General features: G+C 47.9%; 2 protein-coding genes across 2 annotated transcripts; both read right to left on the bottom strand.

The window, feature by feature from the left end:
- Positions 1-762: 762 nt before the first annotated feature.
- LOC136477024 (calcium-dependent protein kinase 10-like) lies at positions 763-4,761 on the bottom strand. The gene is given in 9 exon segments (XM_066475053.1): positions 763-1,041; positions 1,147-1,371; positions 1,485-1,652; positions 1,936-2,051; positions 2,184-2,336; positions 2,454-2,597; positions 3,115-3,767; positions 3,769-4,001; positions 4,003-4,761. Coding segments are annotated over 9 exon segments (1,854 nt in total). The 5' UTR covers positions 4,039-4,761; the 3' UTR covers positions 763-915.
- A 1,046-nt stretch (positions 4,762-5,807) lies between these two features.
- On the bottom strand, positions 5,808-10,875 carry LOC136477102 (nuclear pore complex protein NUP1-like). Its single transcript, XM_066475152.1, is given in 10 exon segments — positions 5,808-6,810; positions 6,812-6,971; positions 6,973-7,149; positions 7,151-7,286; positions 7,327-7,527; positions 7,577-8,400; positions 8,728-9,198; positions 9,295-9,958; positions 10,310-10,387; positions 10,798-10,875. Coding segments are annotated over 7 exon segments (2,076 nt in total). The 5' UTR covers positions 8,856-9,198; positions 9,295-9,958; positions 10,310-10,387; positions 10,798-10,875; the 3' UTR covers positions 5,808-6,360.
- Positions 10,876-12,816: the final 1,941 nt, after the last annotated feature.

Here is a 12,816-nt window from a genome sequence, read left to right as displayed (position 1 = left end):
CCGGTAGCGGTCCGTTTGACAGTGAGAAAGCTAGTCCCAAACAACAGGCAGAATGGCAGATTTTAACCTTGCAGTAAACCGAAGATAGGACTATATAGGTGCCGCTCTTCTGGTAGTCAATAGTCGCGTGGTCCCGACGGGCGACGCACGCTAACGGTAGCATCCAGGTTTAACGGACGCACCACGGGTTTGTGTCCCAGGAACAGCCGGACAGGGAAGTCAGGAACGGATCCTGAACGGCTGAACCCATCGTGCAAGTGGGTGTTGCTGGTGTGGTGGGGGTTTCAGGCTTTGAGAGTACACAAATCGAAGCATGACATGTCCACTGGTGAGGCGGTGATTGAGAACTCCGTCAGGACCATGCACGTTAATCGCCGACTCCGGCAGTGCCGTGCCGTGAGGCTTGGCGGGCTGGGCCTGAGGCCGGAGCGCGATAAATTCGGAGCGGTTTGTTGGGCCGCGTCGGAACTTGGCCCAACCAAACTCAGACGCGACACAAAAGCACAAAAGCATCCACCGCCCACCGCCACGGGAATCCAGCCGGCGGCTACGTCGGGGCGTTGGGCTGCCGGCTGCCGGGTTGGTGGCCGGAGAAGGCGACAGAATCCCGTCAGAGCTCGGCGGATAGGTATCGCGTCGCGTCATATCAGGCAGATATGGCACATGTGCACGCGACATGAAACAAAACCGTTTGGAACCAAGCAGTCGAACCGATCCAGGGCCGCCTCTATGGCACATGTACACGTCTCGAGCGGGTCGTGCCTGCTTCGACTCATCTCGTCAGTCCTATGCTATGAAGTATGAAGCCAGTTACCATTTACCAGTACCGTCTCTACAGCAACTGTACTCACTCAGGTCCAAACTCCAATATCATCTACACGCAGCAGGAGAGGAGAGGCAACTATCATCCCCAACTCAGGCCATCCTGAGTGCCTCCCTGTAGCCGATGCTGAAGCTGTTCTGCAGGCCGGCCTTCTTGGGGAGACCCACCGTCGGCTTCTGCATCATTGCAACGAACTCGTTGTAGTCGATGCGCCCGTCCTGCATTTTTTTTGGAAAAAAAAAATCAGCCACGGGTTCAGAACAATTCAGATTCAGAGCTCTGTCAGACAGAGACGGAACGAGGGGACATAAATATATACTGACGTTGTCCTGGTCGACTTCTCCGATCATGTCCTCCAGCTTGACGTCGCCCAGGCCGAACTCCTCGCACGCCACCTGCAGCTCGTCGGCGGTGATGTACCCGCTGCCGTCCTTGTCGAAGTACTGGAACGCCGCGAACAGGTGGTCCTCCCGCTCCACCTTGTTCAGGTGCAGCGTCGCCGCGATGAACTCGCCGTAGTCGATCGTGCCGTTGTTGTCCACGTCCGCCTGCGTGTTGCCCAACCACAACAAAGAGTTCATTTTCCTTTTTTCAGCAGGGAGGGATCTCTGTCTATCTGCCGTGACTTGGAGAATCCAAAGATGAAAACTGGATCACTTACGGCTAGCATCAGCGCGTAGATCTCCGATTCCTGGAGGTTGGCGCCAACCTTCTTCAGGCCCACCTTCAGCTCCTCGAACGTGATCTGCCCACTGTTGTCCGCGTCGATCATCTTGAACATCTCTTTCAGCCCGGCGATCTCGTCCTCGGATAGGTTCTCGGCGATCACCTGCAAACAAACAAACATACATATATCAGGACAAAGCCATTCTTCGGCAGGAACAGCATTCAGTTCAACCATTTGGATGGATGGATGGATGCCAGTAAATATTTCCTTTTGTTTTTTGCATGAATCACAGAATCAGTTATGCGTCTTGCATCAGCCAAATGGCCATACAGCAGGTATTGACTGGGGGCATGAGTACAAGCGCAAGACGATGGTAGCTAAGGTCCAACACCAATGCACAAAATAGAGGTGTGTGAAACAACTCTTTCAAGACCAAACGACTTACCCTAAGAGCCATCTTTTTCAGCTTATTCATTGCCGAGAACTGCTTCATACGAGAAAGAACAGCGGAATCCAGCGGCTTATCAGGAGCCAAACCACCAACCTGAACCCACGGATGCCCTGCAACATGATAACAGACAACATGCTTCAGAAATACATCAGCCAGTGGAAGGGATGCACTTGTTCAAAAATGGGAATGCAGGCAGCCATGAACAGGGAAGCAATGTGATTGATGGTAAGTCAGGAACTCACGTAGAACTTCATGAGCGGTTAATCTCTTCTTTGGGTCCCTAATAAGCATTCTCCTCACAAGATCTTTGGCGCCTTCGGAGATGCTGGGCCACGGCTCCGACTCGAAGTCAAGCCTCCCGTGCAAAACCTCCTCAAATATGCCCTGCTCGTTCTCTGGTTGACAAACAAGTGAAGTGAGTGATCAGTACAAGAGATTGGCCAGAAAATTTGCATGAAGCTGTACTGCTGTATCAGTATCATTGGACTACTGAAAAGAGCATAGTATTGCACCTGCCCAAAATGGTGGCACTCCACACAGCAAGATGTAAATGATTACGCCAGCACTCCAAACGTCTGCCTCTGAACCATATTTCTTCTTTAGGACCTCTGGTGCGACGTAGTAAGGGCTACCAACGACGTCGGTGAATATTTGACCTGCAGTAAGATGGAATATAAATGTTGAGGGGAATGGACAATGATTGGATATCATCACAAGGATGGAATGCAGAGTTGCAGACAAGTGAAGATATGCAGCTGTATATGTCTCAACTGTTGGTGGCACAAATAAAATCCTTCCAAATAAATTAAGTGACAAGAATCAGATTTTCACCAGAACATCAGCAATAAAAACATAATGTGTATCACTAACCACATATCACAGCTAATGAATGACAATATTCTGAATTCTAATTCTGGTGAACATCGAATTGGTAAATTGAATAACAGATGCCATTGTCTCTGTAACTGATAGAAATAGGATCATCAAAACCGCATCATAATTGGTTTGATGAGAAACTGAGAATCATTGCATTGCATCACATACTGTTGATAATGTTGATCAAATGTTGATGGGATCATGTCAAAGGGGGAAAAAAGCATGGTACAATACCATTCGCGTCGACATGTTTTTTGAATGAAAGGTTATGTTCACAACGTGATCGCAGAAACTCACCAGGGCGAAAGAAAATGGAGAGACCAAAGTCAATGGTCTTGAGAGCGGCCTCCTCCTTCTGGTCAGCGAAGAGGAAGTTCTCCGGCTTGAGATCCCGATGCATGACGCCCATGGAGTGGCACACCTCGACGACGCCGACGATGACCCTGGCGAGCTCGGCGGCCTTCCTCTCGGTGTAGTGGCCCTTCTGCACGATCCTGTCGAAGAGCTCGCCGCCGGCGCAGAGCTCCATGACGAGGTGCACGGCGACGGCGTCCTCGTAGGCGCCGCGGATGGAGATGACGTTGGGGTGGCCCGCCAGGTGGTACATTATCTGGATCTCCCGGCGGACGTCCTCAACGTCGTCGTCGGTGACGAGCTTGCGCTTGATGATGGACTTGCACGCGAACTCCTTGCCGGTGGCCCGCTCCACGCACAGGTACGTGGTGCCGAACTGGCCCTGCCCGAGCCGCCGCCCCAGGCTGTACTTGTCCTTGAGGTTCTCCGTCTTGCGCTTGAGCACCGAGCCGACGAGCAGCCCGGCGCTGGACACGCGCTTCACCTGCGGCACCTTGGGACGCGGCCTGGGCGGCGCCTCGGCCGACGAGTTGGGGCTGGGGCTGGGGCTGGCGTTGGCGTTGGCGTTGGCAGGCTTGGCGTCCTGCTGTGGCGGCGGCGGCAGCCTTGGACGCCGGCTCCGAGTGGGAGGCGGCGATCTTGACGGGCTCAGGGGCCTTGCTCTGCACGGTGACGTGCACGTCGGACGCCGGCTTCGGCAGCGCCGGAAGCGGCGTCGACTGCGACCGGCCCGGGCTGGCGCCGCCGGGGCCATTGGCGGCGGCGGGCAGCGCGTCGCCGTCCTGCGGCGTCTTCCACAGCACCGTGGAGACGGACTGGAAGAAGCCGCTTCTTGGTGATGCTGGGGCCGACGCACGTGTTCCCCATCGCGGCGGGCGGGGAGAACACGAGTCGCCGGAATCTTTATCGGGGCGGGCGCCCAAGCTGACCCCCGCTCCGATCCAAGAAACACAGCTCTCAACTCCTCGAGCTCTGCGCCGGCTCAGATCACGTCGCGGATGTATGGGTGTATGTCTCTTCCAGCATCCGGGAACGGACCTCTTCCGGGCAGGAGATCGGATACCTCGCGCGGAAAACTATGGAAAGCCAAGATCAAAGATGGAAAAAAAATGCGCCGATCGCCTCGAATGCGTGTCGAAGTCAACGCCAGACAAGGTATCCCGGAGCTCGCAATGCAGAAATCAGACGCCTTGGGACAGCAGCTACGCCTGCGCATCAACAATAACGAAGCTTTTGGACCTCGTCGTCCTGCCGGCGCGGCAGGTGAGGTGGAAGAAGAAGTCAAAGGCGAGCACTCACAGATGCTAGAAACCAACGCCCTGATCGTTTGTTTGTTTTTTTTTTGTTTTTTTATAATCAACTGATTTGGCGTGAGAGAAAAATATTATTCGTTGGCTAAAAAAATATAGCTTATAAGTCAAACAAGCTCAAACAAATAGGACCAAATTGCTCAAGACAAAGATAGGGGTTGGAGACTTGGAGAGCCACCTCTATACAGGACCGAGGATTACGAACAGAGACAGCAGCTCGACCATTGTTCTATTCCTTTGGCTGATAAGCCATTGCGAAAAGTACTGTTGACTGATTTGCTATGAGAGAGAAATAAATACGGCTTATGAGCCACGGGAACATGGCGCTTGAACACGAAGGCAGCTAGCTCGAAGAAGAAGAAGTGGTGAGAGCATGAATAGGGGGGGGTGGGGGGGGGGGGGGGCAACAAAAGGGCAGGAGCTGTGGGTGCAAATGCGTGATCCCTCGTTACGTGCCGCGTGAGGGGAAGTATGAATGGACCAAGAAGCGAACAAAAAAGAGATCCAGCAGGGTGGGTGGGGGGTGGGGCGACCTGTGGCGGTTTAGGCTGCCGTGGATACGCGCAGTTGGGAGTTTGGGACCGAGGGGGCAATGATTGGGTGGCTACTCGTGTCTAGCTGTTGATGAGTTTGACATGGCACGGCGAGGAAGGAGCAGGAGCTAGGAGGAAGAGGGCGCGAAGTGGGGAACGGCGAGGAGGCACGACGCCCGTGTCATTGTTTTTGTCCTGTTGCCCCGGTTCTTCCACTTCCATGATCGCGGAGGGAAAGCGGGGTTGAAATGAAACGAGCACCAGCGAGAGCGCCTTGCGCGTGGGTGGCCGACCGACCGGGTCGCGCCGCTCCGCTGTGCAAAGTCCAAAGCGCGGGTCCGGGGGCCAATGGGCGTCCGGATCTCCGGCTCTCCCAGACCACCAGCCGCGGCAGGTGGCCAGTAACATCCCAGTTTCAGCTGTGCCGGACAAAAAATTCCAAATCAGGTGCCCGTCCGTTCACGGATTAAACATAGGTGCCGAGCGGTAGCTTTCGGGAAGAACCGATCAAGCACACGGGAACGAAAATATTCTGCTGCGAGAAGGACAACACAGCGTGGCGTGAGCACGCAACAGCTCACGGAAGACACGTAAACAATCAATGCGTACGCATGATTAGTTTGGATAGGAATTCTACGCTACAGTTCTGACCTTGTTGTTGAATGTAATAAACCAAGGCCTTGTTTAGATCACCTCCAAATTCCAAGTTTTTTCACAATCTCTCCATCACATCAATTTTTGGACGCATACATGGAGCATTAAATGTAGGTAAAACAAATAACTAATTGCACAGTTTGGTTGTAAATCACGAGACGAATCTTTTGAGCCTAGTTAGTCCATGATCGGACAAAGTTTGTCAAATGCAAACGAAACGTGCTACAGTGTCCAGATTGCAAAAATTTGCAATCTAAACGAGACCCAAGAACAAAAATAAAACAGTGCATTACACTCCGAGACAAATATACCGGAGGCAGACCACAGAGAAAAGAAATCAAGACGGCATTTGGGGGCAAGAAAACAAAAAATTACACCTGGAGACACATCTTTGTTTGTTCTATTTTACACCCCAAGAGCACAAGCATATTACACACAACATGCAGGCCAGCTCAGATGAGGAAATGAATCGAGTGAGGCAGACTCCACTGACCTTGAGGATGGGTTTACAAGCCAGCCATGAGATATAGATGGTGTTATCGTCCTGCTGCAGGGAAATCTGTATGGCCATAAAACCTCATCGTAGTTAACTTCATTCCCTTGATTATAAACCGAGGCAAGGTTGCTACCAAGCGGTGCAATCCAATCCCAAATGACACCACTGAATGCAGATTCCAACAGAGGGCTCACCCTTATCTCTTCTTTGTTGTCCTTTTGACCTTGATCACCCTTCGGTTCGACTTGTCACCGCCACCACCCCCGCTGCCCAACGAAAAATTCCCACCCTGAAACTCTAGACTGCCAGCGGCTGGGAAGGACGGGTTCTGCTGTGCTGAGCCTTGTTGGCCCCCAAACTGAAAAACCCCAGCTGGCTGGACTGCCGGAGCACCAAATACCGGGGCAGCAGGCGAGATATTCTGCTGTCCAAATGATGAAGAACCAAATATTGGCGCTGGCGCAGGTGCCGCCTGACTAATGTCATCTGCCATGCTGTCTTCGTTCATCTGATCATTTCCGGGGGAAGCCACGCCGAAGGCTGTGTTGGTATTAGTCATTCCAAATGTAGGCTGTGGAGACGAGTTCATGCTAGTGTTTGCTGAAGTAAATGAGAAAACTGATGATGGCTGAGATGAGAACGTTGGATGCTGGCTGCGCTCCAAATGCAAAACCGCTGCCTGAAGAAGCTGATTGCCCAAATGTAAATGTGCTGGGTGGGGATGAACTTGAGCCAAAAGGGTTGCTAAAAGCTGAGGCTGAAGAAGCTGTGGAGGTGCTGGCAAACACACTCGTACTGGCTACCAGTTGATGCACCAGCAGAAGAGCTAGGTGAAGAAAATGTGAACCCAGTACTTGAGCTAGAGCTAAATGGGTTCGCAAACATAGCTCCAGTTCCAAATGGTGAATTGCCAAATCCAGCCCCTGATGTGGAAGTTGTTGCTCCAAAAGAGACAGTCCCAGGTCCAGATGAGACTCCTGCTCCAAAAGACACAGGTCCCAGGTCCAGATGAGGAGGCTCCTGCTCCAGAGGACACGATCCCAGGTCCAGATGAGGAGGCTCCTGCTCCAAATGACATGGCCCCGAGTCCAGACGAGGTAGCTCCTGATCCAAAAGACACGGCTCCAGGTCCAGATGAGGCAGCTCCAACTCCGAAGGGAACAGTCCTCAGATCCTGATGAGGAAGCTCCTGCCCCAAAAGAGAAAACCCCAGGTCCAGATGAGTGAGCTGCTGCCCCAAAAGCTGATGAAGTTCCAGGTGCGGAAGATGAAGCTCCAACACCAAAAGATATGGTCCCTGAACCAGTCGAGGAAGCTCCAAGTCCAAAAGATAAGGTCCCAGATCCAGACGAGGAAGCACCAACTCCAGGAGTCATGGCCTGAGAATGGTGAGCCAGATCGTGGTTTTGAACTCTGGGATGGTTGTTGCATTGTTCCCTCTGACTGTGTCAGCTTACTACCAAAGAGTGTGCTAGCAGCTGATGGTTGAGAGGTACTACCAGCAACTGATGGTGTGCTGAGGCCAGTAGATTGGGCTGGCGAGCTGAACTCAAAAAGGCTGTTTCCAGAGCTCGGAAATGTAAATGATGGGGTTGAAGCAGACTGTAAACCTGGTGCAGTGGAAGTACTAGATGGTGCAGCCATAGCTATGCCAGCAGCATCACTTGAAGCTGCAACCGGGGAGAGACAAGGCGTAGATGTGATGGATGAACTTGAAAAGCTTGCAATACTTGATGACACAGGTGAAGTAAAAAGTTTCGATGATGGCTTGCTGGTTGCATCTGGCGCCACAGATTTCACTTCATCTTTTGCACCCCCTATACCAAATGATATGGTGCTAGCTGCCTTATTCTCAGCAGTTGTGCCATCTGATTTAGCTGATGTTGCCACTGACGAGCCAACCGGAGCGCTGGAAGAAAAACTAAATGCTGTAAATGCAGGAGACGATGAAATAGCTGGACTGCTACTGGATACAGCAAATATGGAGGTGGAAGCAGCAGAGCTGATAACAGGTTTATCAGTAGGTGGAGCAGTTTCGAGCTTTGGTGGCGAGTATGAGAAGCCATTGCTCAGGCTCGAAGTAGATGCCGCAGAAGTAAAATGGAGAGGTGCGTTCAATGTTGTTGATGCAGCTGAGGGCAACACCTTGTCCGATGATTTAGCTACATCTTCTGCTTTTTCTGTTTTATCACCTCTCTCTGGACTAGTGCTGGCTAATGTTGTGAGCTTCGTGACACTGGAAACATAAAAAGCAAAATAGATTAGCAGACTTAAAAACATTGAAAACAACTGGGCTTACATTCCAGGAGGATCAGCTTTAAGACTATAGATTTTTTAAATGAATCACTTGTATCACTAAGTTAAAAAAAAATATCTCTCCACTGTCCATCAAGGATCCACATCCAATTACTAACACCAAGTCTAACCAATTTCATGATAAGATAAATACTCAGTCTCACAGTAACACATAAGACATTGCAATTATGGTGCACATTCTTACTACTAATAACTGTAAACGGACCCTGAAACATCAAAAGAGAGACAAGGATATAAGAGAAATCACCTCTGCCCAAGTGTGGATTTGTTTTCTACAGTTGATGTTTCCGAATCTGATGCAATTGACTGCTTGATGCCAAAAATAGAATTTGAAGCACCAGTCTGTTTATCGTCCTTAACTGAAGCAAGTGGCATTGCTGATACACCAGTTGCAGGACGGGTGCCAGGAGGTGCATTTGAGAATGCAAAACCGGTATTGTTGTCCACAGAAGCATTGGGTACTGCCTTCCCAGGGTCATTAGATAAAAGCAAACCACCAGATGAAGGGACAGTTTTAGACAGTGATGCTACAGGCTGTTCACTAACCGGAGAACCAGCAATGTTCTTCTTTAAGCTTTGGTTCGACCCTTTGCTCTAATATATTTTGTTCAACCTTCTGTTCTTTTCTATTTGAATCAATTTTTTGCTCAGTTGTTTCAACCTCTATCTTACTTGATGGAATAGGGACCTCGAGATCATCATCCAACTCTGGTGAGTCCTTGAAAACATAACGGTAAGAAAAAGGTGTCAGGTCATCAAGTATTGGATACATGACTGCATTACATTTGATAAAAAGAGTACACATTTCTCATACCTCTATCACAGCCATTTTAAAGCCTGGCTGTCAGTGATTTAGAAGCAGAAACTGAGTTCCCCAAAAGGGTAGGTCTATCAGAAAAGGCAGCTCTTGGCGGTACGTCTTTTATTATATTTAGCTTGTCTTTCTTCAACAGGGAACCATTCAAGTTTGTATCAAGGGGTCCATTTGCACCATCCAAATCTTGAAACTTCAGGGAGCTAGATTGGTTATACAACTTATACATACTGCTTGGCCCAGCATCTTGCAAAACAGGTTTCTTTGACATAGAATTACTAGCATTCGGAGTAACAGACTGCTGCTGTTTTGGCGATGGAGCTATTATATTAAGCTGCTCAAATATCTTCTCAGCCATCTTGTTTGATTGAGCAGGTATGGGTGGAATGCTATCACTAGATTTACCATCTCCCCCATTCTTTTCGGATTCTAGGGGTCGCAGAGATTGACTACTCCCAACCAATAGTCTTTTTGAGCTCGAAGACTGAATGGATGTGCTGTCTTCAGTGAAATAAGAACCACTTGTATGGCTAGTAAGAAGGCTTCCTTGAGGGTTTGCACGAGAATCTCTAAAAGACATCATATTTGACTTCTGCCGAATTCTACGAATGGGGCCTAAAGATCCAAGTTCATTCTCTAATTCAGCCCCACTTCGTTTCAAGACCTGTTATGAAGATGGGAGTATAGTGAGAAAACTCTGGTGCATAAAGTTCAGACCACGCAGAAGTTACATACACCTCAAAGAAAGTTCCTCAATGATGTATCCAACAAGCCTAGATTCCATGATATTATACAAGGATCGAATAAAACAAGTTGATATGTTGTCTTCTATCATATAAATACTTGCATGTGGCACATCACGGATATCAGGAGCAAAATCATAGATTTTACACGTTCACAACCATAATTCTGTAACGTATCCACATCGTTTTCTAATATGTGTGTATAATCCAAGAAAAAAATGCATACTTCAGTACTTAAAGCTATGCAGTACTACAAATGTTTAATAAATTACCTGCCTGCCACCAACATGCAAACTTTGTGCTCGTTGGGGCAATGAAGACGTGTTCAAATCGTTGGAATAGTTCTTACCCTACAAGATGCATAAACAAAAAATTACTTCCAATAACTTTGGAGGCTCTTCTCAACTCATTAAATGAACAAGTAGAAAATTTCTAGTGTCGTAGAACCAAGAGCATTCTGTGTGGAGCACATACAAATAAATATGTGTTTGTGACCTCTGGTGAAGGAAAAAGGTGATATCCTAGAACTCATTAAGTCAAACTATTTTAAATCTGACCAGCACTGGCCATCAATATTTGTTAAGTATAAATGAAAAGGTGATACAAGTAAACTTAGATGGTATAATGCAATTTTATAGTAGCATTTACATTTGATTGTCAAAATTATATTTTTGAGGCCATTGCAATGCAAAACTATACTTATCAGAAAACTAGCAACCTACAAGAACCCTGACATAATGGGCACTAGATATATACCAACCTTAAAATATGGAGAGCGAGACATTCTATATATTGCTGACCGCCCACGTAATCCCGAAGTCCCATAGCCATTTACAGGGAGACCTAGGGTTTTCCTTCCGAAATTCAAGTGGTGCCTGAACAATTGGTGGTCCGGACCTCCTATCATTGGCAATGTTGCTTGCTTCACCTTTATTCTCAAGAAACAATCGGCTCCGCAGACTATTTGATTGGGGTTCCCTCGAATAACGAGAGCTCATATATTGTATCGCGAGTTCTGTAGGAGAACTAGCACCATGATTACCCTGTAAAAGTGCAAATTAGATAGGAATTAAATATAAAAGGTAATAGAAGTTTCAGACAACAATACCTAAAAGCAAAGCTACATTTGTTAGCTTCTTCCTAGCTCACTGAATGGTTGATGCTGCAAGTCAGCAATTGTATATATACCAAGACAAATTATTATGCTTACTGAGCTACATGCATCCAATCAGACGAGTGATTTTACATTAGTACAGGAAAAAACATGGATCCAACAATCTAACCAGCTTTATTAACAACATATTTTGGAGTGCAGTAACAACAGGCGTTGAAGCTAATAATCTAAATGTGCACAGGTATGTCATTTGCATCCCTGAACTAAAACTTGAGACCTATGTGTATTTAGCCCCCAAGGCCCCAAACTAACTGGGAGCCAATAGGGAACAAAAACTAGTTACTAGACATGGCATGGGAACTTATTTCAACCATAAGCTGTTGTTTTTCACGTGTTTTTATCTGAAACAAATTATAAATGTAGAATTGACAGTCTTTAATTTAAATGAGGTCTTTAAATTATAAGGAGAAAATCTCAGTAATGCTCCATTATTCTCATTTAGCATACACATAACCAAAATTGACCTTAAATAGGGCCAAGTGTTTGGTAACATAAATTTGCAGTTCTAAGGGATCTAAGTGATACACAATGTAGATAGGGCGCATCGGCAAGCCTAGGCATAATGGACAGTTTACCAAAAAGGCAGTGAGAAGAGAGGAAGAAAATATGAAGAGTAGCTGGGGAAGTTGATGGCCAGGCCAAGCAGCCACCATCTCCCCCACCCCCACCAAGCTCGGCGTTGATGGCCGACGCAGCACTCCCCTCCAGGAAGGGTGGTGGCAGAGAGGAGGGACACAGAGATGGGATGTGTACCCAGCAGGGAGGGAGCAGTAGCACTGCAAGCAGTACATTTTGAACATCGAGCAATCAGGAGTTCAGGATTCAGGTTAGTCGCAAAGAAAAGGGGTATAGACTCGATGGTGCGCTCGGCCTGCCTCTCCTTCCCCTTTCTTCCCTTTATTTATCTTTTTCCCCATTTTCTTTGCTACTTTCTCTGCTGCATTCCACTGTTCCTTGATTGGTGTGACATCACCTCGCCTCAAGCCTTCACCTCCCCCTACCGCCTCAAGAGCCTTGGTGATACACACAGAACTCCAAGGACAAAGGAACTATAAATTGTACAAGCCTTCCTCTTGTGGCTCTAACTAACAGCATGAAATTTCATGGTATTCAGGCATTGGATAACAGAATTGTACAAGCCTTCCTCTTGTATGAGCAAATTGAATCCTTACTTTAACAGCCGGAGAATCATCAAGATCCATATGACGTAATGCTGAGCCTCCGATTCCATCAATCCTGATACTTTCTTCATTCTTTTCCTCACGAGAAACAATTGATTTAGGTGGATCAGACTCAATGGTTCTTGCACGCAATAAGTCTGTAAGACGATCAAACTCAACCCTGCAAAGGAAGTAATGCTCGTCATGAACAGCTTCAGTAGCATTGAACAAAGAATACATTGTGAAAGCAATACGCAGGCACAAACAGAGGAAAGGCGAAGAGCACACTGCGTGCAGCAGTACAACAAAAGGGAATCTCATTTGAAATATGTTTTAGACTGGAAGAGGTGGAACGTCACAGAACCAGATAATAGCCACTATACCAGGGGTGAGGGTGAATGCTAGTTATGAACTGAGAATTTACAAAATACATTTTAAGAAAAAT

The sequence above is a fragment of the Miscanthus floridulus genome, chromosome 1 (assembly GCF_019320115.1).
Source record: "Miscanthus floridulus cultivar M001 chromosome 1, ASM1932011v1, whole genome shotgun sequence".
NCBI classification, from domain to species: Eukaryota; Viridiplantae; Streptophyta; class Magnoliopsida; order Poales; family Poaceae; genus Miscanthus; species Miscanthus floridulus.
This window is presented reverse-complemented; position numbering and strand designations above follow the sequence as displayed.